Genomic DNA, 27,888 nt, shown 5'->3' on the forward strand with positions numbered 1-27,888 from the left:
AACAGCGGTGTCGGAAAAAAAAAAAAAAAAAGAAGCTTGCCTGGATGCCGCCTGTACGTCTCTGCTGAGCGGCAGGGGCTCCAGGGTGAGTAGAGGCAGAGTCGGGGATTCCTAATGGTTCCCTCCTCGTCTGCACCGGCCGAATGATGGGGCCTGAAGGATTCCAACGGTCTCCCTGCTGGGACATCGTTGTTGAAAGACAACCATAGTATACCTGGTTGATCCCGGTCTGGAGTTATGTGGACGCTGGACAGCGGTGGCTCCCCCCGGTCTCTCAGGTACGATGCGTGGGGTCGCAGTGCCGGGTGAATGCGGCAGACGCCGGCGCATGCGCAGTGCGTCCGGAATCCCGGATGTAGTATGGCCGACCCCCCTGAGGTCGGCATTGCATTTCCGGGGTAGCGGCCATATTGGATGCCTCCTGGACGGGGTTCGCAGGTTTTCCTAATACAGGTAATTAAAAAAAAAAAAAAAAGAGATGCAGCTGCGGGGAGCTGAGATTGATAGTCCACACTATAAAGGACCGATAGGAAGGGGAAAACAGTGCGCATTATGTCGTCCCACGAGGAAGTCAGTGAGCACCCTGTAGAAGAGCCACAAATGCAAAGTGGTAATGCTGCAAAAAAGAATAGTGGACACTCCAGGAAGAGTGATTCCACTGAAAAATCAGGAAGGAGATCATCCCGTTCCACATCCCAGACCGGACGATCCACCCAACAATCGGTAAAGTATGCTTCAGAATGTTTGGGTATTTAGCTCCTTCAGAGCTTATATTGGTCTCCTCTGCTCATGTCTCTTTAGGCAAAAAGCAAGGAGAAGACCAAGCACAAGCAGTGTGCTATATGTACTGAGCCCCTGCCTGACTCTTATTCAAAAACGTTATGTCAGGCATGCATAAATAATACCCTGCGGCAGGAGGAGTCCGTTAAAATGGACGAAATACGGCTCATGATTCGGGAGGAACTCCAATCTTTGAGTGGTGGTCCCTCAGGCAGTGTTGAGAAGAGAAGTAGGAGAAAATCCTCACCTAAAGCTGACACGTCGGCGGAGAGTGGGGAAATTGATTCAGACGTCTCCCACTTGTCTGGTTCCTCAGATGAGGAGGAATATGTCTGTTTCCCGACTGAGGGAGTAAATAGTCTAGTCAAATCAGTGAGGAAAACGATGGGGGTGTCGGAGATTAAAGAACCCCAAACGGCCCAGGAGGTTATGTTCGCAGGTCTATCTCAGCGAAAGGGCCACGTATTCCCAGTAAACCAGACTATAAAAGATCTCATTAAAAAAGAGTGGAGCAAGGGGCAGAAAGGGTTTACACCAGTATCCTGTAAGAGACGTTACCCCTTTGAGGATGAAGATTTGAACACCTGGACTAAAGTTCCAAAGGTCGATGCGGCTGTCGCATCCACTTCCCGCCGTTCTTCCCTACCAGTGGAAGATTCAGGCTCCTTATCTGATCCCATGGATAGGAAATCGGATGCACTTTTGAAAAAATCGTGGGAGGCCTGTGTCACTGCATTTAGGCCGGCAATCTCCACCACATGTACCAGTAGATCTATGCTGGTTTGGTTAGACCAGCTGGACCAGAATATCAAGAGTGGTATATCTAGAGAGAAATTGAGGGCATCCATCCCCTTAATTAAGAGCGCTGCGGCATTTATATCCGATGCCTCCGTGGATTCTCTCCGCCTGGCGGCCAGGACAGCCAGCCTCGCAAATACTGCCCGCCGAGCCTTATGGTTAAAGAACTGGAAGGGGGATGCCCAGTCCAGATCCAAGTTGTGTGCCATACCCTGTCAGGGTGAGTACCTCTTTGGAACTATTCTGGATGAGATACTCACTAAGGCGGGTGAGCGTAAAAAAGGTTTTCCTAATCCCTTTGTTCCTGCTTACAGAAGGGCATTTAGGAGGCCAGCATTTGGCAGAAAGGGAAGCTTTAAAGAGCAATGGAGGAACAAAGACTTCAGGCAGAAAGGCAATTTGTTTAACAAACGTCCCTTCAAACCAGCCGAAAAATCCCGAGAACCCTATTCCACCAGTGGGCGGTAGACTACTGGGATTTATCAATCAGTGGAGAGAAATAACTATCAACCCATGGGCCATAAAATTAATATCCTCAGGCCTCACTCTAGACTTCATCCGAAAACCTCCGGATTCCTTTCGGCTCACCTCCCTAAAGTCCAAACTACAACAAGAAGCATTGGAAGTAGAAGTCAAGTCCCTTCTTGCAAAACGGGTCTTAATAGAGGTTCCGTCATCTCAAACCGGGCAGGGGTTCTACTCCCCCTTGTTTCTGATTACAAAACCTGACGGATCCTATAGAACTATTTTTAATTTGAGAAATCTAAATATGTTCATAAAACCCACAACATTTAAGATGGAATCCATTCGATCAGCCATTAAAAATTTGTTCCCTAACTGTTACATGGTAGTACTTGATCTCAAAGATGTTTATTATCATCTTCCTATACACCAGTCGCACCAGCAGTTTCTTCGGGTAGCAGTAGTTATAGACGGTCAAGTTCGTCATTTTCAATATAGAGCAATGCCCTTTGGTCTGTCTATGGCTCCTAGAGCCTTTACTAAGTTGCTTTTGGAAGTAATGTCCTTCCTACGGTTAAAAGACACATTGGTCATCCCATATCTGGACGACCTACTAATTGTGGGGAAAAATTTCTTACAGTGTGAGCAAAGGTTGGAGGAGGTGGTATCCTCTTTACAAAGGCTGGGTTGGATTATTAACTGGGAAAAATCCAGACTCCAACCCGTCACTTGTCAGAAATTTTTAGGTCTCCTCCTGGATTCAGTAGACCAAAAATGTTGGTTGCCTGATGATAAAAAGTATTCGATAATTAGTAAAGTAGATTTAGCTATCAAAAAGCGTAATATGTCACTGAGAAATGCCATGTCATTGTTAGGTTCACTATCATCATGTATCCCTGCGGTTAAATGGGCTCAATTCCATACCAGGCAGCTGCAAAAATTGGTATTGCAGGAGGACGCAAAAGATAGGGTACATTTAGATCGAACAATTTTCTTAACGGCAGAGGTAGTACACTCCCTTACATGGTGGTTAGATTGGGGAAATCTATCAGAGGGGGTACCATGGGTCATCACCCCTTCTACCGTAGTAACCACGGATGCTAGTCCGGAGGGCTGGGGAGCACATTTTGGTGATCAGGTGGTTCAGGGCCTTTGGTCCAGGTCAGAGTTAGCTAATTCTTCTAATGTAAAAGAATTAAGAGCCATATATTATTCCCTACTCCACTTTCTTCCCCAGCTACGAGGCTCTCACACAAGGGTCCTCTCAGACAACACCTCGGCAGTAGCCTATTTAAATCGTCAAGGAGGTACACGATCAGAAAATCTTATGAGAGTCTCTTCGGACATCATGACGTTAGCCGAAAGTCATCTGTTGTCCTTGTCAGCGGTGCACATCAGAGGTATAGACAACATCCGTGCCGATTTCCTCAGTCGCCATACCCTTCATCAAGGGGAATGGATGCTCAGCAGAGAGATTTTCCGGCAGATAACAGACCGATGGGGCATGCCACAAATAGACCTATTCGCAACAAGGTCCAACCGTCAGGTCAAAACATTTGCTTCCCTTTGCAGACTGGACAACCCCGACATATTCGATGCCCTTCAGGTACCATGGACATTCGACCTGGCCTACGCATTCCCTCCATGGAATCTAATACCTATAGTAATAAGAAAAATAAGGGAGGAGGGGGCAAGAGTTCTGTTGGTGGCCCCATTCTGGCCCAAAAGGCCATGGTTCTCCTGGCTCAGGGCAATGTCGACTACAGACCCTTGGATCCTGCCTCAGACCAAGGACCTGTTGTCTCAGGGACCGTTTCTCCATCCTCGGGTAAAAGGCATGAATCTGACGGTATGGAATTTGAAAGGCACTTACTAACTCTAAGGGGTTTTTCCAGTGGGCTTATAGATACTCTTATGAAGAGTAGAAAGCCTTCCACTACCCAAATCTATGTCAGAGTTTGGAAAAAATTCCTTAAATTTCATACTGCACAACTTTCCGCTGAAGTTCCTATATTTGCAATATTGGAGTTCTTGCAAAAAGGACTTGAATTAGGACTGTCGGTAAATACTCTAAGAGTCCAGGTTTCAGCTCTAGGAGCCCTCTTTAGTTATGATGTGGCGGGAGATAGATGGGTTTCTCGTTTTATATCAGCATGTGAACGATCAAAACCTATTCATATACCACAGGTGCCTCAGTGGGATCTATCTCTGGTCCTAGATGCCTTGACACAAAGCCCGTTTGAGCCGCTACATGAGGCCTCATTAAAGAACATCTCGCTAAAAACAATACTGTTAGTAGCGTTAGTATCCGCTAGAAGGGTGAGTGATCTCCATGCCTTGTCTATTGACCCTCCTTATCTATCCGTGACATCTGATAGAATAATTTTAAAGACTGACCCTTGTTATCTCCCTAAGGTAGCCACTAGTTTTCACAGATCCCAGGAGATCCTGTTACCTACCTTCTATGAAGAACACTCGACTCCAGAAGAAGCCAGGCTTCATACCCTAGATGTTAAGAGAACTATTCTAGCCTACTTAGAGAGGACTAGGGACTGGAGGAAGAGTAGGGCTCTCTTTGTCTCTTTCCAGGGAAAAACCAAGGGTTCCAGAGTTACAAAGAACACGCTATCACGCTGGATTAGAGATGCCATTATCCTGGCGTATAAAGCTGGAGGAAGAGATCCTCCAATGCATGTGGGAGCACACTCCACAAGAGCCGTGTCGACCTCCTGGGCAGAAAGGGCGAACGTGCCGATAGATCTTATATGTAAGGCTGCAACTTGGTCTTCACCAAACACCTTCTATAGACATTATAGATTAGATCTGTCTGCTGCTTCTGACCTGACCTTTGGGGTTTCGGTTCTTGATTCAGTTAACCCACCCAGTATATAGTCTCTGAAAATCTCTCAGTGGGTGCTGTCGTGGCGAATAGAAAATATCGGATTACGTACCGGTAATGCTCTTTTATAGAGCCCACGACAGCACCCATTCGATTCCCTCCCTTTTCTTTATTTAGTTGCACGTGGTGTCTTGATAGGGAGATGTATATAATAGGATAATATGGTATGAGGTTGTAAATATGTATATATGCCTAAACCTGATAAGACTAAAAAACCTGGCGGCGGTTCCTCCTTTTTCTCTGTAAAACAACTGAGGAGCGAGGGGGGGCCGCCCCTTTTATCTCTCTGTAGGTTTCCTGTTCCTAGGGGCGGATCCCCTCTCTCTCAGTGGGTGCTGTCGTGGGCTCTATAAAAGAGCATTACCGGTACGTAATCCGATATTTCTCAACAAATAGGCTGTTCCCAGAGTGCTGTATCAAGGCACCTCAATGGTAAGTCTGTTGGAAGGAAACAATGTGGCAGAAAACGCTGTACAACGAGAAGAGGTGACCGGACCCTGAGGAAGATTGTGGAGAAGGACCGATTCCAGACCTTGGGGAACCTGAGGAAGCAGTGGACTGAGTCTGGTGTGGAAACATCCAGAGCCACCGTGCACAGGCGTGTGCAGGAAATGGGCTACAGGTGCCGCATTCCCCAGGTAAAGCCACTTTTGAACCATAAACAGCGGCAGAAGCGCCTGACCTGGGCTACAGAGAAGCAGCACTGGACTGTTGCTAAGTGGTCCCAAGTACTTTTTTCTGATGAAAGCAAATTTTGCATGTCATTCGGAAATCAAGGTGCCAGAGTCTGGAGGAAGACTGGGGAGAAGGAAATGCCAAAATGCCTGAAGTCCAGTGTCAAGTACCCACAGTCAGTGATGGTGTGGGGTGCCATGTCAGCTGCTGGTGTTGGTCCACTGTGTTTCATCAAGGGCAGAGTCAATGCAGCTAGATATCAGGAGATTTTGGAGCACTTCATGCTTCCATCGGCTGAAATGCTTTATGGAGATGAAGATTTCATTTTTCAGCACGACCTGGCACCTGCTCACAGTGCCAAAACCACTGGTAAATGGTTTACTGACCATGGTATTACTGTGCTCAATTGGCCTGCCAACTCTCCTGACCTGAACCCCATAGAGAATCTGTGGGATATTGTGAAGAGAAAGTTGAGAGACGCAAGACCCAACACTCTGGATGAGCTTAAGGCCGCTATTGAAGCATCCTGGGCCTCCATAACATCTCAGCAGTGTCACAGGCTGATTGCCTCCATGCCACGCCGCATTGAAGCAGTCATTTCTGCCAAAGGATTCCCGACCAAGTATTGAGTGCATAACTGAACATTATTATTTGATGGTTTTTTGTTTGTTATTAAAAAACACTTTTATTTGATTGGACGGTTGAAATATGCTAATTTATTGAGACAGGTTTTTTGGGTTATCAGGACTTGTAGGCCAAAATCATCAGTATTAAAACAATAAAAGACCTGACAAATTTCAGTTAGTGGATAATGAATCTATAATATATGAAAGTTTAATTGTAATCATTACATTATGGTAAATAATGAAATTTAACACTATATGCTAATTTTTTGAGAAGGACCTGTAGATGAACTAATGTGGTGAATGAATGTTTATGCCCTTTTTTTTATAGGTGGTAGGTCATTTTGTCTGTTTTTCTGCTTTAAAAAAAAAATAAAAAATCTCTCAATGCTTGTGTATCATAAGGGCAGCCCATGTAGTTATTATGGGGTTCCTGGCGAGAAGGGACCTGGTTGGTTGCGGTAAATATTTGCATTCAGTTCTACAATACAACAAATTAAATAAAAAATAAATAAATTTAAAAAAATTCTAGAATTAAAGGGAATCTGTCCGTAGGATTAACCCTCCTAAGTCTAACTAGTCATGGGAAGCTGAATAAATTAATACCTTTGAGATTTGTTATCCGATCTTTTATTCCAATGAAATCCACATTTTTCTTAATATTTAAAGGAGTTAAGATCTATGGGCCGGACATAGATCTCCCTGAGAATCCGCCTCCAGAGATTATTATAAATAAAAGTGGGTGTTACCAGTGAGACATGTAGAGCAGACGGTCCGTCATAACATGTCTCACACTGCCTCCAGAGCTTTATTGTAAAAAAAAGTGGTTACTAGATTCTTGGTGAAACCTCTGTCCCGCCCATAGATCTTAACAGCTCATTTACATATTAGAGAAACTCGGTAAGAAAAGATATCTAATCGCAGCTGTCAAGGTGTCTTTTTATTCAGCTTCCTATGACCTACATATCTGTATTGATGGCTTGGAAGGGTTGATCCAACTGACAGATTCCCTTTAACGCCATTATCTAGCTTGTCAGGTACGTTTCTTATAGAATATGGTTGGTTAGATGCCAGATATCTGAATTATACTGTGGTTTATTAATTGTGGGGAAAAAGCTGTCTGCACACTGTATGTGGCCTAATGTAAGGTTTAAGGACCCCTCTACTTATTGGTTATGAAATGTCTCACACAAAGCTTGTAGCCCCCAAAATTAAACGTGGTCCACTTACAAACAAGAGTCGTCATTTGACATTTAAGGTTTGTATTTTTAAGACAGTCTTATAATTTGTTACCTGTATTTTGAATGGAAGATTCTTCACGAAACAGTTAAGTCATTTGGCCGCGATCGCTTGTTAAATGACCATTCAGCCGGCAACACACTCTAATCCAAAGCTTGGCACTAGGTTGTCCAAGCTTAAGTTTGGAGTTTGTCAAGGTTTTTCCTATAGACTTTGAGCCCCCCTCCCATACTTAAACGGTGTGGGGTGTGGGAATTTTATGGTCTCTTAATTCAGTTCTGATGGAACCAGTGGATTTGGCCAACTGAGATGTATGGCATGACCTCCTAACAGTTGATACTCAAGCCTAATCATTCTTTATCCTAACATCAACACTCCCGATGCTTTTGGTCTCCATTATGGAAAGGGACGATCGGAGGTGGCAGTTGACTTCTGATTGAAAACAAATGGCATTGGGACCAAGTGTACAAGTCCCAAAGATGCCAAGTTGGCTTTCTTTGCTTGAATGTTGGGTTTAAAAGATCATGGTTAGAGGGACTCTCACGATCATGGTTAGAGGGACTCTCACGATCATGGTTAGAGGGACTCTCACGATCCTGGTTAGGGGGACTCTCACGATCCTGGTTAGGGGGACTCTCACGATCCTGGTTAGGGGGACGCTCACGATCCTGGTTAGGGGGACGCTCACGATCCTGGTTAGAGGGACGCTCACGATCCTGGTTAGAGGGACGCTCACGATCCTGGTTAGAGGGACGCTCACGATCCTGGTTAGAGGGACGCTCACGATCCTGGTTAGAGGGACGCTCACGATCCTGGTTAGAGGGACGCTCACGATCCTGGTTAGAGGGACGCTCACGATCCTGGTTAGAGGGACGCTCACGATCCTGGTTAGAGGGACGCTCACGATCCTGGTTAGAGGGACGCTCACGATCCTGGTTAGAGGGACGCTCACGATCCTGGTTAGAGGGACGCTCACGATCCTGGTTAGAGGGACGCTCACGATCCTGGTTAGAGGGACGCTCACGATCCTGGTTAGAGGGACGCTCACGATCCTGGTTAGAGGGACGCTCACGATCCTGGTTAGAGGGACGCTCACGATCCTGGTTAGAGGGACGCTCACGATCCTGGTTAGAGGGACGCTCACGATCCTGGTTAGAGGGACGCTCACGATCCTGGTTAGAGGGACGCTCACGATCCTGGTTAGAGGGACGCTCACGATCCTGGTTAGAGGGACGCTCACGATCCTGGTTAGAGGGACGCTCACGATCCTGGTTAGAGGGACGCTCACGATCCTGGTTAGAGGGACGCTCACGATCCTGGTTAGAGGGACGCTCACGATCCTGGTTAGAGGGACGCTCACGATCCTGGTTAGAGGGACGCTCACGATCCTGGTTAGAGGGACGCTCACGATCCTGGTTAGAGGGACGCTCACGATCCTGGTTAGAGGGACGCTCACGATCCTGGTTAGAGGGACGCTCACGATCCTGGTTAGAGGGACGCTCACGATCCTGGTTAGAGGGACGCTCACGATCCTGGTTAGAGGGACGCTCACGATCCTGGTTAGAGGGACGCTCACGATCCTGGTTAGAGGGACGCTCACGATCCTGGTTAGAGGGACGCTCACGATCCTGGTTAGAGGGACGCTCACCTTCTGACTTTTGGAGACCACTTAGAAAGGATAAAGGAAGTCTTGATAGGATACAGGAGAAACAAAGCTAAGATGATGATTTTAACATTTTTACATGTTTTTACTTTTTCCAAAGGCGGCTTCTACAGAGGGATGGGTAATAGCATGTAGTATCGGAAAGTTCATGTGAGGTATCGTTAGTACTGCTCAGTAGATGAGGCATGGATGGTGCCAATCAGTAACTGCATTAGTAACGGCTGCGCTCAGAACGTGACGGAAAGGTTGGAATAAAGGGGAAAAGTTCAAGGCATTGGCTAGTTTCCAAGAGAAAGATGGGAAAAGGCAGTGCCGTTGTTATCCTGTGTGAACTTGTTCCTGGTAACTGTACACTCCAGGTTTTACATCCGGAAACCAAATAACTTCCATGGGCAGTTTATCAAATCTCTAGCTAAAGGCAAACAATTCCTGAAGGGTGTGGGTACATAATAGAAGATCTGTTTGAATCATGCATTGCCTTTTTCCAGTTTTAGGAAAACATAATTCCACAAACTCTCCTCCCCCCCTTGACAGTTTCATTACGATGGATAATCCGAGATTCCACCATGAGGCGCCTATAAAGGAATGTAAAGCCTAAATATTCCAAGTATTCATAAGCAAGTCATCTGACCTTAAATGCTTCTCGTAAAAAAAGATTGTGAAAATGTAGGGAATGTACTGCAAATCTTCGCTTCAATGTGATGCGTACGCTTGATGCCACCTTCTCTAAATCCATAGTCGTAGCCAATCTTTTTCACAAATTTTTGACCAAGATCCAAATTGTTGACCGCTCTTCCATAGGTTCCTCGATTGGCAGTGATGCTTCCACCACCCTGGCAGAATATCCTTTGGGGCAGCTTAACGTTTCTGTCATCTGTAGAGTCTCACAGACAATTCTGGGGGAATTTTGCCAAAGATTTGAAGTTGGTTGTCTGATCCAGGGATGGTTTATGTGGATTCTTTAGGTCTATGGCCTATTTTACACCCAATGATAAATTTCTTGCTTAGAGGGAGATTTCCAAGCAACAATATTAGAATTTTAATACTTTGGTTGGAGCTCACACTAATTTTATACCCCAGTATTTTGAGATGAGATTTTGGGTTTTAAACCACCATTAAATGTCTTGAAATCAAAAATTTAAAATCGTAGGATTGTATCCTCTGCGCCGCACTTATTGAGGCGTACACCGCTTTATGAATTTGTGTACCACCCCAGAAATGTTACTCCAGTGAAACATTCCAAGCTATGCCCACAAAAATGGCGTGAAATCACCAATTCAAATTTTTTTTTTTTTCTTGGTGGTTTAGAAATATATAGGTAAAATAAACAGATACATTTAGGGAAAGACAAAACCAATCTAGGCATTATGGGGTGCTATATTTTTAAAGGATTAACATTTTAGAACCTAAAAAATAAAAAATAAACCATTATATATAGCATGGTCTTGCCCCAATTTAGCTGTTTGATCAATTTTATTTTTTTTTTGTTCTAAAATGTTAAGCCATTAGATAAGATCATTAATGTACTCCCCTGATTCTTGGGTAAATAAGGGACTTGATACAAGCCAGGAACGTATGCTGAGAAACATCATGTCTTTTTTGTGTAATATCCTCTGCTCATGACAAACTTGTCTGAAGAGCGCTATTCTAATTTTTTATTTTTTTTTCTTTGCTCCCTTAGGCATTCGTCCTCCAATAATGAACGGGCCGATGCACCCGCGCCCACTTGTGGCTCTGCTGGATGGCAGGGATTGTACAGTAGAAATGCCGATCCTCAAAGATGTAGCCACGGTGGCGTTCTGCGACGCACAGTCAACGCAAGAAATCCACGAGAAGGTAACGTAACCTTGCAATCTCGCTCATCTGAGTGACTAAAAAATTGCATGAATTTTTTTTAATGGTTTTTGAGAAATGATCAAATGTTTTTGGAAATTATCCTATAAACTCGAACAATGCAGACTTTGTGGTTATTAAAGATGCTTAATCTTTAGGAATAAAGGAACCTGCATTTGGGTGGTAAGAGGTAAGATCAGGAAGACTTGTACTTTAATACGTTTAGAAAAAAGAATCTGTCATGCAGAAGCGCTTATTGCTAATTTTTTTTCCCCCATTTTTGGCAGATATTTGTTTTTAATGCAAATTGTGATGAATTAGAAAATACTGCAATTTTCACACTAATCACTGGAGCTTTCGAAGACTCCAACTCCCTGTAGTTCTAGGAAACACATGAACATTAGCAGCAATGATCAGACTCCTCCCCAAAGCGCTTGTATTGAAGCATCTAATAAGCGTGTGCAAAGGTCAGGGAGGAGGAGCTGTGAAATCACCCACTGTGATTGGTGGATCAGTAGTGTGTGTTTTTACTTTACACAATGGATTTTTTTTATATATACATATAAACTGCAATTTTTTTTGAATAGCTATTAAGATATGAAAATAAAATCATAAGCTGCCACCGACTGGAAGAAGAGGGCACCTTAAGTGGAGCAGCAGTTCTCATGGTGGACCGCCTCTCCATCCATTTATTACCTATGGGGGCTGACGGGCGCTGCCCTCAGGTCTTTCACTGCAGCCCCAGAGAGAATGGATTCCAGGCTGCTGCTGCTGCATTTAATCTACTGATCGGCTCTGTTCCGCATTAAACCTTTATTGGCCTGACATACTAGCTATATTTTGAGTTGGGTACAATACTGCCCCCTGTAGACAGTGGTAATTATTTTATGCATTGTGAAGAGTATATAACTATTTATATATTATATATAGATATAAAATTTAGTTTACTTTATTGCTGTAATCGCCTCCAAGTATGCAGTTGTAGTTGCTGCCCGGCATTCGACTGGGCAGGTCGCCTCTGAGGATTGAACAAGTAACCTGATAAATCGGGAGAATAATTGTCCTCCTGTGTCCCCCATTTCTGAGTCGAGCCTGGGCCCATCTCCAGCACATTTCATGCTGGAACTTCCCGCTTCTTGGAGGGTCGCCAGCGCGTGGTACGGAGCGTCTTTGGTCAATGGAAGGCCATTAATTTTGAATGAGCCCAATCGTGAGGTGCTGATTTGGCAAGTTGTCCACATTGCACGGGCCGGCGGGGGCTTGTAAATAGAACTGCATGGAGTCCTCTCGCTCTTGTCGCTCTAATTTCCCTAAGCTATGGGTGTCGGCGGGATCTCAGCAAAGCGCCCCCCAATGCTGAGGACCTCGTTGTCCGAGTAGGAGTCCGGCCAGCGCTAATGACAAAGGACGAGGGCCGGGATGGTGTATTCTTACCAAGCGACATAATCCAGGGGCAAATTATACTACTACAAGTCTCCCCTTTCCCAGTGGCAATCTATCATGTACGCCTTTTCTGGCCTTAATTAACCACTAATTTGAATATGATTTGCCTACTGTAGCTGGGACTACCCCTTTAAGCGTTCCTTTCCAATCTCCAAGATCCTATCCCAATATGTAGCAGGTGTAATAGCAGCAATTATTATTCCTAGTAATAATGGAAATAGTCATTACTACTACTATATTAATTTTACGATTGTTTTACTTTTACCATTTTATTTTTTTATTTTTAAATATAAATGTTATCTTAGTGAATGAAATGTAATATACAGTAGTTTCTCAATGTCTTTCCTTATGTGCAGGCATTGGTATCCATGGTTACGACCACTGATGTAGGTAGTTATCTAGATGCTAGTGGTCGTAACCATGGATACCTAAGGTACTTCAATGCCTGCACATGAGGAAAGATATGGCGAATTAGAAAAACTATACTACATTTCTAATTGGAGGTAAAATAACCATAATCCTATTACTAATACATATTGGGATGGGATCTTGGAGATTGGAATACCCCTTTAATTTTTATATATTTGCCTTCAACGTTCTGAGTGTCTTTTTCAATGAGCAATGATTTCCTTAAATCCATTCTCCTCTGTAGCATTTGTGGTCTTAAAGGGGTTGATCCCACCTTCAGGAATGTGTATCGTTGGCTAGTGCACGGAATTTACAATTTTCAGCCATTGAGATATTAAGCAGAAAATTGCTAATTTGTTTACAACTTTTTGCCTGAAAGACTCAATCCTGGCCAGCTTAAGTACAGTGCTTACTAGCTCAATATCAGAGCTTGTAAGCACTGCACATGTTCTGCTGTCTAGAAATGTTGGTCGGTCTCAAGGCAATGAGCTGTAAGGTGATAGATATAGATAGAGATATATATATATATATATATATATATATATTTCTCTTACAAGCACTTTTCAGTTGAGCTTGTAAGTGCTTTCCAGTGATCCTGGGGAGTTTAGATTACGAGCCATAATGGGGACAGTGGTGAAAAGCTGCAGAATGGTGGCGCTATGTAAGCAAAGCATAATGAGGGCCACAAACTGATGGTTGTGGATACTTTAGAGCATACAAGGACTAAACTCAGTTTTAAACTTGTAATTACTGCATTTTGTTATATTAAAATAAAATGTATTAAGAGTAAAGCAACATAAGTATGCAAAACGGTAATAAAATAGATGGAAGCATGTAGGCATTTTTGTCTCACTTTTTTAAAAGTTGATCTGTTTCCTTGAGGGAAGGAGAAGTGTATGGATTACATCACTCAGGCTTACCGTCACATGCATGACACCTTTCCATGGTTTATTTCATCTTTTATATGTCTGGTAGTGATGAGCGGATATGCTGGGATAAGGTGTTATCTGAGCATGCTTGTGTGCTGACAGTGTCATCGGCATGCTCGAATAATATGTTTGAATCCCCACGTCAGCATGTCTTGCGGTTATTCGACATCTGCAACACATGCAAGGATTGCCTAACAGACAATCCTTTCATGTATTGTGGCTGTCGAACCATGAGACATGCAGACTCGGGGAATCACGTGTTAAATTTTTACTACCTCGTTTTGGCTTTTAATAAACTTTTTTGATAGTTGTACAGATTACATGTGTTTTTTTTACCTGCAGATTTTTCTCTTAAGGTCTCAAATGGCTCAGATCTATCGTGGTAGAGCCTTATAACTGGAGACTTCATAATTGCGCTACAAGTCAATTTCTGTAGGGTGCAGAAGAAAAAAGCGCAGCAGACATGAGCTTTATATGGATCCCATGCACATTGCTGGGAATGTAATACTTTGTAGTAACTTTAGCCTAAGGATGCAGCGTCCTAAAACCTATCTGATGGAGAATCAGGGCTGGAACAAGGGGTAAGCACCTGCCCTAGGGCACCACCTCCTTCCTACCCAAATGGGGCACACTTTGAAGGGGGAAAAGAGTGCTGATTGTCTGCGGTTGCATGACATCTTCATGTGGCCGCAGACATTCAGCACCTTAACGGCTGGGGCACATTCACGGAGGTGAGCGGTGTCTCTGGCACAACTAGCAGATGATCAACCAAGGCACAAAATTGTGGATTAGGGAAATGTGCAAATTTTGCCACATGCTTTACCCTTCGAATTAGAGATTAAAGAATCCTATTCACAGGGCTGTGTCCATCAGCCAGGGCAGTACTTATGACCATTGCATGGGAGGCACCTTCTGTTTTGATTGTCTGACTGCACCCACCCCACTTTGTTGCCTTCTTGAATGATCCTTTGTTCCCTAAGGGGACATATTAACCCTTTTATACCTGAAAGTTCAGAAAATGAACATGAGCAAAATATATTTTTTTATTTTTTTTTGAAAGCTGTTAGATTAGTGAAAAGCTGCTTGAATTTCCGACACCCGGAGGATCTAGGAAAGTCCCTAGAATTTTTCGGTTCTGCAAGTACCAGTAATTTAACATGGTTCATTGTAGGGACTAATCTCCTCATCCTGAGCCGAGGCAATCAGAAGAGCAGGCACAAATTTAGAATATTGTAGAAGTAGCTTGTTAAAGCTTTACAAATTGTACATTGCCACTTCTAGGAGGAACAAAACTGAAATTAAGCCCCACATCGTTAAAGGTCAAGATAACCCATAATATTTGTATAGTCTTGGCATGGGTTTTTGGACTTGGAAGGACCTGTCACTTGACATTCTGTAATTTTTTTTTTTTTTTTACCTGTTAGGAATACCGTTATTCCCCTGAATCTGGCATTGTTCTTTTATTTTTTATTTTTTTTTAGATATGGCCCTCTTCTTTGTATATAATTCTAACCTGTCAAGCTAAGTGGGAGTGGTCATCTAAGATGTGGACCACACACTGACAACTTTCACAAATGGTGTGGTTCTCAACAAGAGTTGTGGACGACTTCTTGAGAACCTCACCCACCTGGATAAAAAGGCTAGAATTCTCTACAAGAGGGGGCCATATCTTGGGGACAGAGGCACATACGGTAAATAAAAAAAGGTCACCAGATTTAGGAACTAGAGCTGCCTTTACACTTCAGGGTGGGGGGCATATTACATGGTTATGGCAAGTGACAGATTATCTTCAAAGGGCCTCTTGATAGATATACTAGCTTTAAATAGTCAAAATTAACCATTTTGTGTTCTACTCTTCAATTCTTGCTCCTGAAAATTTGACTACTTTCAACAACTGGACTTTTAGGGACACCTTTGACAATGGGGAAGGCTACACCCTTGATCGGACAATGGCCCTGTAGGGATATATCACCCCTATATATATGTAGGGATATATCAAGCCTAATTTATGGCTGTATTTTGAGGTGGCAATAGAGGAACAACCCAAAGAGGTCCAAAAAAATAAATTATATATAATAATCAAGTAGAAAGATCTTAATGTTAAAGGAATCGGTCAGGATCAACCCTCTGAAGCCATCTATATGGGGAATGTAGGTCCTAGGAGGCTGAATAACATGATGCCTTGATATCCGTGATCAGATCTTATTCCAGAGAAATCCACGTTTTTCTTTATCCAACATTTCACTGTCTCACCAGCACTTATCGCTTCCACCAGCAGAGATTTTCTTGAGCGCAGATCATGGAGCATTTGAGGATAACTGGAACCCACCGAGCTGGTAAAGCAGGGCAGATTGTCTGATGCTTGTGCCGTGCGGCTTCCGGTCATGCCTGGGACTTTTCTGGTGATCTACAGGGAAAAGGAGGTGACTGCAGCCTGGTCTGCTATCAGGGCTTGTGATGCGATCCCAGCCACTCATTGTGGGCTTGTGGGGCTGGTGTAGCTCATGGTTGGGCCTCATTCAGTATTTGTAAGCCCAAAATCAGGAGTGGAACAAGCCCTGGCCAGTCGGTGGAAAAGTAATACTAAAAACACGTGCACCAACTCTGCATGTTTGACCCACTCCAGTGTTTCACATCCGTATTTTAAAACAAAAAAAAACAGAACGTGTGAATGTGGCCTTAATGGAACTTATAGCCTAGTTTTGAAAAATAAAATGGATGGCGCTTGCATAGGACATAAGTCACACAGATGTGATGCAGTGTCTCGCTTAGATTATTAATGACTCCCACAGTATTGGGTCAGGTGGGCTGCCCAATACTATAAAAGTGCACCCCACGTGACACCCTAAAACACCCAACCAACAAAGGGCCTGGCTGTACCCTACAAAGATGGGGGAAAAATGTGCAATAAGAGGTGAAAAAATATTTTGGCCAAAATATGAAAGCTCGCAACCCACCTCAAGGGTCCTCATACTTGTGAGTCCTAACATTAACTTCAAAAACTGCTCACAAAGACAAATTCAAGACCTCCTACAAGTTGTGATTGGTCATGAATTTGTGAGCTCACAGCTCCCCTCTCCACAGTATAGGGGGCCCACAGCTCCCCTCTCCACAGTATAGGGGGCCCACAGCTCCCCTCTCCACAGTATAGGGGGCCCACAGCTCCCCTCTCCACAGTATAGGGGGCCCACAACTCCCCTACCACAGTATAGGGGGCCCACAACTCCCCTATCCACAGTATAGGGGGCCCACAACTCCCCCACCACAGTATAGGGGGCCCACAGCTCCCCTCTCCACAGTATAGGGGGCCCACAGCTCCCCTCTCCACAGTATAGGGGGGCCCACAGCTCTCCTCTCCACAGTATAGCGGGGCCCACAACTCCCCTCTCCACAGTATAGGGGGCCCACAGCTCCCCTCTCCACAGTATAGGGGGGCCCACAGCTCCCCTCTCCACAGTATAGCGGGGCCCACAACTCCCCTATCCACAGTATAGGGGGCCCACAGCTCCCCTCTCCACAGTATAGGGGGCCCACAGCTCCCCTCTCCACAGTATAGGGGGCCCACAGCTCCCCTCTCCACAGTATAGGGGGCCCACAGCTCCCCTCTCCACAGTATAGGGGGGCCCACAGCTCCCCTCTCCACAGTATAGCGGGGCCCACAACTCCCCTATCCACAGTATAGGGGGCCCACAGCTCCCCTCTCCACAGTATAGGGGGCCCACAGCTCCCCTCTCCACAGTATAGGGGGCCCACAGCTCCCCTCTCCACAGTATAGGGGGCCCACAGCTCCCCTCTCCACAGTATAGGGGGCCCACAGCTCCCCTCTCCACAGTATAGGGGGCCCACAGCTCCCCTCTCCACAGTATAGGGGGCCCACAGCTCCCCTCCAGAGTAGTATTGCAGGTCTGGACCATATCTACGTGGCATGTGCAGCGCGCCTAAACAGTTAGATAGCATAGCCCCGAGTGGGCCCCTCTCAGCCTGGGTCAACCACATATATATTAGTCCATTAGTCCTACAGGTGATTACCTGGGCTTGCAAAGTGAATTCTTTAATGTTAACCTTTTTTTTTTTTTTTTTTGCAGTTCTTGCTATTGTTACGGAATTTGAGTATAAAATCTTTTCCTACAAACTCGTATAAACCCCCAGGCCAGGACCCTCCAGATTTAATACCAAAAAATAATTCTACAGATTAATGAACTCCATAATCCATTTCAGACCTAGTCTTTTAGACCATTTTGGGCAGCGGACCACTAAACTGAGTCAAACCTCTAAAATGTATTGGGTATAAATTTAAGGGGCTCAGGGCCTGAATTAAAGGCCTGTCCTTCTTAGAAGGCCTCCTAATGATTGGGTGCTAAAATTGTTTCAAACTAGGTGGTGATGCACACATTTATGTTTTGTTTTGTTTTTAATTTTTATTTCAGGTACTAAATGAAGCAGTGGGCGCCTTGATGTATCACACGATCACTTTAACAAGAGAGGACTTGGAGAAGTTTAAGGCGCTACGAATAATAGTCCGGATCGGGAGCGGGTTTGACAACATTGACATCAAATCGGCTGGAGATCTAGGTATATTTTTCCATTTTAACATGGGCTGAAAACTAATCTGATGCCTTCATGATTTACGGTTATGGCTGTGCTGTGCAATATGGGTGAATGCCAGACATAAATCTTCATGAAAGATTGTAGAGTTGGCAGTCCTTGGGGAAGTAAACCTCTAGAATAAGACTAGTCTGTGAGGGACAGATGGGGGAGGGGGGTCTTAAAGTGGCCAAAATGAAGATCCCCCTTGGCCAAAAAAAACACTATTTAGTACGTTTGCAAACTGGTCTGTTTTTGAAGTGGCCACTCTGCCATTGAGGGGGGGTCCATGTCAAATCTATGAAGGATATAATTAAGGCCATATGCACAATACATAAGATGTGGCTATCTCGGAGACTGTTGTGACACATTAGGATTGTTGGTTGGGTGACCTTTCCTTTTGAGACCAATTTTAATATGTGCCAAGAACTAGTAATCCCTTTTCTGATATCTTGCGATCACTTGACTATCACTCCAGGTATAGCGGTGTGCAACGTGCCAGCAGCGTCCGTAGAAGAGACGGCGGACTCTACCTTGTGCCACATCTTGAACTTGTACAGGAGAACCACGTGGCTGCACCAGGCGTTACGAGAAGGCACAAGGGTCCAGAGCGTGGAGCAAATTAGAGAAGTTGCATCTGGAGCTGCTCGCATTCGGGGAGAGACCTTGGGCATTATAGGACTGGGTAAGCCTTGCTGAAAGTAATAACCTTTCCTAAAGTAAAAAACCTAAATAGACCGGAAACCCAGATGGTTTTTGTTGAGGTGTTGTAAAGCCGAAGCTACACCGTGGTGTCTGTGACAAGTCCAACTTGCCGGTCAGAATGTCATGTCTGTGCTCAGCTTCGTCTAAGTTTCTTTTGGACATTTTGGGTCCATAATGCTTTCTGGTGGTTGGTTTCCAGTCCCTTTTTGATTTCCATGGGCAGGAGGCTTTATTTTTCTTTTCTTTAGTGATGTAAGTGAGCAATCACACTTATCAAAAGTATATATTTATTTTACCGAAATTATTCCGTAAAATAGAAGATGTGCTTCAGTTCTCATCCCAACCACTAGACTGTGAACGTTCCTGGTTTACATGCTACCAGAATGAAAAATGGGTGGACATGTTAGGTGTTGGACCCCCAGTTATGGAATTGATGACTGATCCTGCAGATAGGACGGCCCTATTAATACGCGAGAGAAACTTAAATTTGTAACTGGTTTTAGTTGGTTTTTTTTTGTTTGTTTTTTGTTACACTGACTGTAAGGGTTGTTTAATAGTGATGAGCAAGTGTGCTCGTTACTCAAGTTTTCCGAGCATGCTCGAGTCTCCACCGAGTATTGCCGGTGCTCGGATCCCTGCCCTGCATGTAGAGTGTCTGTAATACAGCCAATAAACCTGGCTACAGCTTGATCGTGTATGGCAGGCAATCCCTGCATCTTAAATCCACTCAACATGCGGGCCAGGGATCTGAGCATCGCATCCGAGCAACGCCAATACTCAGACTCAAGCATACTCGAAAAACTTGTAACAAGCACACTCGCGCATCACTATAGTTTAATTCCTATGTATAATTTTCACTTGTTATGCGTTTTTTTTTCTAGTTAGTCTTTGAAACTTTAAATAATATTTTTATATTTTATTTTTTTTATTGCCATGCTCCCCTTTTTCACTTTTTTTCTAGACATCGCTATGGTATTCCCCTTTCTGTGAGCATTTAGAAACCCCGCTTGGTTCCACAATTTTTTTTTTTTATTGTCTAAAACAGTAAATGGTGTAAAGCAGAACAAGAAGGGGGATGCAGCTGCACATATAGTAAAATCCCTCCTTCAAGACAAGCTGGATCCCCTGTAAATTGATCTCTATGGGGACTGAAGGAGTGAGCGAGCAAAAAGGCACAAACCCCCTGGTGATGCCTTCTAGTAAACATTTGTCACCATTGCACTGGATTCACATCTACATTGCACTGGATTCACATCTACACTGCTCAGTACTTCTGTTTATTCACCTCCATTCTACTGCTGCTTCTAAATGTTACGTTGAGAGAAGGCATGAAGGATTCCTGCTCCCCTAAGTTGTCAATGTCTCCCATCATGAATTTCTCTCCACTAGCTCAGAGACAACGAAGACTAAGTGAGCCTGCGGAGATATAGATTGTTATATAGGCAGAACTCTGAATTTAGTGTGACCAATGTATGACCAATAGATACTAAATAGAAAATTAAACAAGAATCATAAAAAAATGTTTCTCTTTTTTGTTTTCTGTCCCTGATGTTCTGGCAGTGTGAAATATCTAGTTAGTGATGGAGAATGGGCATCCAGACTGCTGCTGTTGAATCTTGGCAGCGCTGATCTCCCCGGTTCAGATTTAATTTGTTGTGCCAAATTTTCCATTACAGCTTGGACAACAATAAAAGCAGCTGCAGAACCCGACCTGACAGGTTTTGGCTACTGCATTATTCACGTACGTGCTGCGATTTCCATTGGACCCAGGAGCTGAGAGATCTGCCCGGGCTGTCGGTTCCAAGTAATAGAGAAAAGTTTAGATAGAACTAGTTATGCCCAAAGCACAGAATCGCGTGCCAAAGGAGAAACTTGGAGATTTTTATTTTTTTGGTTTTTGCAAAATAAGTAAAATGTAATCGCTGTTGTGGATTCACGTTGGTTGTCTGAGGATTTGGGTTCTCTGTAAAGACTAGCCATATCTGTTATCTCTTTCAGTTTGAGGTGGTGCCATGTTTGGTTTGTAGTTATTGAGAATTTCTATGACTTTTCAATGCTTAAAGGTCCGATGCGTTTTCTTGATTTTAGAAGAAAATTTAATTGCAGTACCATTTTCAGCCACATGGTGTGCTGGTGAGCACGTTGGTTTTTGCTTCTGCACATTTCATGGACAGGTGTAGTCTATTGTAATGCACCACCTAGTGGATGGGAGTATGAAGTGCAGGCATTGTGAAATGGTATTCTGAGATGAACTGCCAGTTTTATACAATGAATCTTTGTAAATGGTATGAGTAACTTTATAAATTCCATCTATTACTCATCTTGCGTTGATCCGGAGGACTACTCAGCTGCAGTCACCATTCTGCTGGTGCAGTCATTGTGTACATACATTACATTACTGATCCTGAGTTACATCCTGTATTATACCCCAGAGCTGCACTCACTATTCTGCTGGTGCAGTCACTGTGTATATACATTACATTACTGATCCTGAGTTACATCCTGTATTATACCCCAGAGCTGCACTCACTATTCTGCTGGTGCAGTCACTGTGTACGTACATTACTGATCCTGAGTTACATCCTGTTATACCCCAGAGCTGCACTCCCTATTCTGCTGGTGCAGTCACTGTGTACATACATTACTGATCCTGAGTTACCTCCTGTATTATACCCCAGAGCTGCACTCACTATTCTGCTGGTGCAGTCACTGTGTACATACATTACTGATCCTGAGTTACCTCCTGTATTATACCCCAGAGCTGCACTCACTATTCTGCTGGTGCAGTCACTGTGTACATACATTACTGATCCCGAGTTACCTCCTGTATTATCCTCCAGAGCTGCACTCACTATTCTGCTGGTGCAGTCACTGTGTACATACATTACATTACTGATCCTGAGTTACATCCTGTATTATACTCCAGAGCTGCGCTCACTATTCTGCTGTGCAGTCACTGTGTACATACATTACATTACTGATCCTGAGTTACATCCTGTATTATACCCCAGAGCTGCACTCACTATTCTGCTGGTGCAGTCACTGTGTACATACATTACATTACATTACTGATCCTGAGTTACCTCCTGTATTATACTCCAGAGCTGCACTCACTATTCTGCTGGTGCAGTCACTGTGTACGTACATTACTGATCCTGAGTTACATCCTGTATTATACCCCAGAGCTGCACTCACTATTCTGCTGGTGCAGTCACTGTGTACATACATTACATTACATTACTGATCCTGAGTTACATCCTGTATTATACCCCAGAGCTGCACTCACTATTCTGCTGGTGCAGTCACTGTGTACATACATTACATTACATTACATTACTGATCTTGAGTAACATCCTGTATTATACTCCAGAGCTGCACTCACTATTCTGCTGGTGCAGTCACTGTGTACATACATTACATTACTGATCCTGAGTTACATCCTGCATTATACTCCAGAGCTGCACTCACTATTCTGCTGTGCAGTCACTGTGTACATACATTACATTACTGATCCTGAGTTACATCCTGTATTATACTCCAGAGCTGCACTCACTATTCTGCTGGTGCAGTCACTGTGTACATACATTACATTACTGATCCTGAGTTACATCCTGTATTATACCCCAGAGCTGCACTCACTATTCTGCTGGTGCAGTCACTGTGTACATACATTACTGATCCTGAGTTACCTCCTGTATTATCCTCTAGAGCTGCACTCACTATTCTGCTGGTGCAGTCACTGTGTACATACATTACTGATCCTGAGTTACATCCTGTATTATACCCCAGAGCTGCACTCACTATTCTGCTGGTGCAATCACTGTGTACATACATTACATTACTGATCCTGAGTTACATCCTGTATTATACCCCAGAGCTGCACTCACTATTCTGCTGGTGCAGTCACTGTGTACATACATTACATTACTGACCCTGAGTTACATCCTGTATTATACCCCAGAGCTGCACTCACTATTCTGCTGGTGCAGTCACTGTGTACATACATTACATTACTGATCTTGAGTAACATCCTGTATTATACTCCAGAGCTGCACTCACTATTCTGCTGGTACAGTCACTGTATACATACATTACATTACTGATCCTGAGTTACATCCTGTATTATACCCCAGAGCTGCACTCCCTATTCTGCTGGTGCAGTCACTGTGTACATACATTACTGATCCTGAGTTACATCCTGTATTATACCCCAGAGCTGCACTCACTATTCTGCTGGTGCAGTCACTGTGTACATACATTACATTACTGATCCTGAGTTACATCCTGCATTATACTCCAGAGCTGCACTCACTATTCTGCTGTGCAGTCACTGTGTACATACATTACATTACTGATCCTGAGTTACATCCTGTATTATACTCCAGAGCTGCACTCACTATTCTGCTGGTGCAGTCACTGTGTACATACATTACATTACTGATACTGAGTTACATCCTGTATTATACCCCAGAGCTGCACTCACTATTCTGCTGGTGCAGTCACTGTGTACATACATTACATTACTGATCCTGAGTAACATCCTGTATTATACTCCAGAGCTGCACTCACTATTCTGCTGGTGCAGTCACTGTGTACATACATTACATTACAGATCCTGAGTTACATCCTGTATTATACCCCAGAGCTGCACTCACTATTCTGCTGGTGCAGTCCCTGTGTACATACATTACATTACTGATCCTGAGTTACATCCTGTATTATACCCCAGAGCTGCACTCACTATTCTGCTGGTGCACTCACTGTGTACATACATTACTGATCCTGAGTTACATCCTGTATTATACCCCAGAGCTGCACTCCCTATTCTGCTGGTGCAGTCACTGTGTACATACATTACATTACTGATCCTGAGTTACATCCTGTATTATACCCCAGAGCTGCACTCACTATTCTGCTGGTGCACTCACTGTGTACATACATTACATTACTGATCCTGAGTTACATCCTGCATTATACTCCAGAGCTGCACTCACTATTCTGCTGGTGCAGTCACTGTGTACATACATTACATTACTGATACTGAGTTACATCCTGTATTATACCCCAGAGCTGCACTCACTATTCTGCTGGTGCAGTCACTGTGTACATACATTACATTACTGATCCTGAGTAACATCCTGTAATATACTCCAGAGCTGCACTCACTATTCTGCTGGTACAGTCACTGTATACATACATTACATTACTGATCCTGAGTTACATCCTGTATTATACCCCAGAGCTGCACTCACTATTCTGCTGGTGCAGTCACTGTGTACATACATTACTGATCCTGAGTTACATCCTGTATTATACCCCAGAGCTGCACTCCCTATTCTGCTGGTGCAGTCACTGTGTACATACATTACATTACTGATCCTGAGTTACATCCTGTATTATACCCCAGAGCTGCACTCACTATTCTGCTGGTGCACTCACTGTGTACATACATTACATTACTGATCCTGAGTTACATCCTGCATTATACTCCAGAGCTGCACTCACTATTCTGCTGTGCAGTCACTGTGTACATACATTACATTACTGATCCTGAGTTACATCCTGTATTATACCCCAGAGCTGCACTCACTATTCTGCTGGTGCAGTCACTGTGTACATACATTACATTACTGATCCTGAGTTACATCCTGCATTATACTCCAGAGCTGCGCTCACTATTCTGCTGTGCAGTCACTGTGTACATACATTACATTACTGATCCTGAGTTACATCCTGTATTATACCCCAGAGCTGCACTCACTATTCTGCTGGTGCAGTCATTGTGTACATACATTACATTACAGATCCTGAGTTACATCCTGTATTATACCCCAGAGCTGCACTCACTATTCTGCTGGTGCAGTCACTGTGTACATACATTACATTACTGATCCTGAGTTACATCCTGTATTATACTCCAGAGCTGCACTCACTATTCTGCTGGTGCAGTCACTGTGTACATACATTACATTACTGATCCTGAGTTACATCCTGTATTATACCCCAGAGCTGCACTCACTATTCTGCTGGTGCAGTCATTGTGTACATACATTACTGATCTAGAGCTCTATCCTGGGATGCTCTAGAGCTGATTTATCGCGGCCTTACTGGTTTGTTGAGAATTTTCACAGCTTTCTGTCTGCTTTTGTCCTGGCTGCATTATCAAATCCAGAATTCTATTAAGGAGTGCGTGTCAAACTACGTATCATGAGGAATGGATAGTGTGTAGTACTTAGTTTCCCCAGTGGTGGCGCTGCAGGGAAATTGAACACTTAGGGTACGTTCACACAGGACTTTTTTGCTGCTTTTTTTTGCTGCTTTTTTTTATGCTAATTTAGGTGCGTTTTTTTGGTGCGTATTTGGTGCGTTTTTTGGGTACGTTCACACAGGACTTTTTTGCTGCAGATTTTTGCTGCAGATTTTTGCTGCAGTTTTTTTTTTTATGCCAATTTTCAGCTGCTAGGACACCTCACAATGGCTCTTCACACCTCACAATGGCTCTTCACACCTCACAATGGCTCTTCACACCTCACAATGGCTCTTCACACCTCACAATGGCTCTTCACACCTCACAATGGCTCTTCACACCTCACAATGGCTCTTCACACCTCACTACCAGGAACTCCCTCACAATAGATCACAATCAGGACACCTCACAATGGCTCTTCACACCTCACAATGGCTCACAATGGCTCTTCACACCTCACAATGGCTCACAATGGCTCTTCACACCTCACTAACCACACCCCTAAGCTCTTGGCTGTGAGATCCCTTCCTGCTGGCCATGATTTTCTGCACAAAAAACGCAGCAAATAATGCTACATGCGTTTTTGCAGCGTTTTTTTCATCACCCATTCAAGTCAATGGGTGAAAAAACGCTACAAAAACGCAGCAAAAACGCTGAAAGAAGTGACATGCCCTATGTCCAAAAAAAGCAGCAAAGCAGAAAATACTGATCAAACAAAAAACCAACGTGTGTGCATGAGATTTCTGAAATCTCATAGGCTTTACTGGTACTGTAAAAAGCAGCTGAAAATTAGCATAAAAAAAAGCAGCAAAAAAAAGCAGCAAAAAAGTCCTGTGTGAACGTACCCTTAGAGTTCTCCCACATGCGATTGCTGTGATCATATTATATTTCTTTCTTTCTGGTTTCTCTTCTCACAATTGCTGGAGCACAATACATTAACGTCACGGGTAGATAATTTGTCTTTATAAAGTTGCTGGACTGATGAGTGTAGATTTCTGCTCCGCCGTGAAATGTGCTGTTTAGTCAGCGGTTCTGATGAGAGGTCCTTGTAGATGGAAGATTTTGCAAACGGAGACTTTAATCCATGGGAAGGGAGTGGTGCTGATGGGTGGTGGATTTTCACCAAGTGTCGGATTTCCACAGGGCTGTCTGGCTTTGTCTGTTCCAGTTGACTTAAAGGCCCTCGTGCCACGCCTTATGTCCTCCATGCCAAGATCCTGTCTTACAGCCCTTATTGTCAAGCCTGCAGGGGAGAAATTCCCAGCATCGCCAAACTGTAATGGTTACTATACCGCCACATAGTGAGGCAGTGACCGTCCCTTCACCTTTTAAAGGAGCGCTACGCCTAATAACTATAAACTGCTTCGTACAGCATGTAACTTCTCTGGGTGGAAAACTGGCATGGGAGGTGAATCCCTACTACCCAAATCCTTCATCCAAAGGTCCAGCCAGCCTTTACTCCTTTTTTTGAAGTCACTGATAACTAGGGAAAAAAAGATTGCATTCAACTTTAGATGTGGTGTATAGTGTTTACTTGAGCCACTAGGTGGCGCTTACTGCTCCCCCTGCTAGCTGTCAGAACACCAAAGCTCCCCCTAGTGGATGCAGCAGGCAGTCTGGATACTTAAGCTCCCACTAGTGGTGGTCATGGGTATTCCAAATAAATGAGCTCCCTCTAGTGGTGGTCGTGGTTAATCCAAATAAATGAGCTCCCTCTAGTGGTGGTCGTGGGTATTCCAAATAAATGAGCTCCCTCTAGTGGTGGTCGTGGGTATTCCAAATAAATGGGCTCCCTCTAGTGGTGGTCGTGGGTATTCCAAATAAATGGGCTCCCTCTAGTGGTGGTTGTGGGTAATCCAAATAAATGGGCTCCCTCTAGTGGTGGTCGTGGGTAATCCAAATAAATGGGCTCCCTCTAGTGGTGGTCGTGGGTATTCCAAATAAATGGGCTCCCTCTAGTGGTGGTCGTGGGTATTCCAAATAAATGGGCTCCCTCTAGTGGTGGTTGTGGGTATTCCAAATAAATGGGCTCCCTCTAGTGGTGGTTGTGGGTATTCCAAATAACTGGGCTCCCTCTAGTGGTGGTCGTGGGTATTCCAAATAAATGGGCTCCCTCTAGTGGTGGTCGTGGGTATTCCAAATAAATGGGCTCCCTCTAGTGGTGGTTGTGGGTAATCCAAATAAATGGGCTCCCTCTAGTGGTGGTCGTGGGTAATCCAAATAAATGGGCTCCCTCTAGTGGTGGTCGTGGGTATTCCAAATAAATGGGCTCCTTCTAGTGGTGGTCGTGAGTATTCCAAATAAATGGGCTCCCTCTAGTGGTGGTTGTGGGTATTCCAAATAACTGGGCTCCCTCTAGTGGTGGTTGTGGGTATTCCAAATAACTGGGCTCCCTCTAGTGGTGGTTGTGGGTATTCCAAATAAATGGGCTCCCTCTAGTGGTGGTTGTGGGTATTCCAAATAACTGGGCTCCCTCTAGTGGTGGTTGTGGGTATTCCAAATAACTGGGCTCCCTCTAGTGATGGTAGCAGGCTGTCTGATAACTTAAATCTGGTTTGATGGCAGTTTAGGGACATTTGAGGATATGAATTTTTTTTGTC

General features: G+C 44.1%; 1 protein-coding gene across 10 annotated transcripts in view; it reads left to right on the forward strand.

The window, feature by feature from the left end:
- Positions 1-27,888, forward strand: part of CTBP1 (C-terminal binding protein 1) — a 571,211-nt gene that overhangs the window by 518,300 nt on the left and 25,023 nt on the right. For all 10 annotated transcript variants that reach the window (XM_077280210.1, XM_077280212.1, XM_077280213.1 and 7 more), the window contains 3 exons: positions 10,821-10,975; positions 18,180-18,324; positions 18,815-19,021. In XM_077280210.1, coding sequence (XP_077136325.1) covers positions 10,821-10,975; positions 18,180-18,324; positions 18,815-19,021 — 507 coding nt within the window. The remainder of the gene's footprint in view (positions 1-10,820; positions 10,976-18,179; positions 18,325-18,814; positions 19,022-27,888) is intronic.

This window comes from Ranitomeya variabilis, chromosome 1 (genome assembly GCF_051348905.1).
Source record: "Ranitomeya variabilis isolate aRanVar5 chromosome 1, aRanVar5.hap1, whole genome shotgun sequence".
NCBI classification, from domain to species: domain Eukaryota; kingdom Metazoa; phylum Chordata; class Amphibia; order Anura; family Dendrobatidae; genus Ranitomeya; species Ranitomeya variabilis.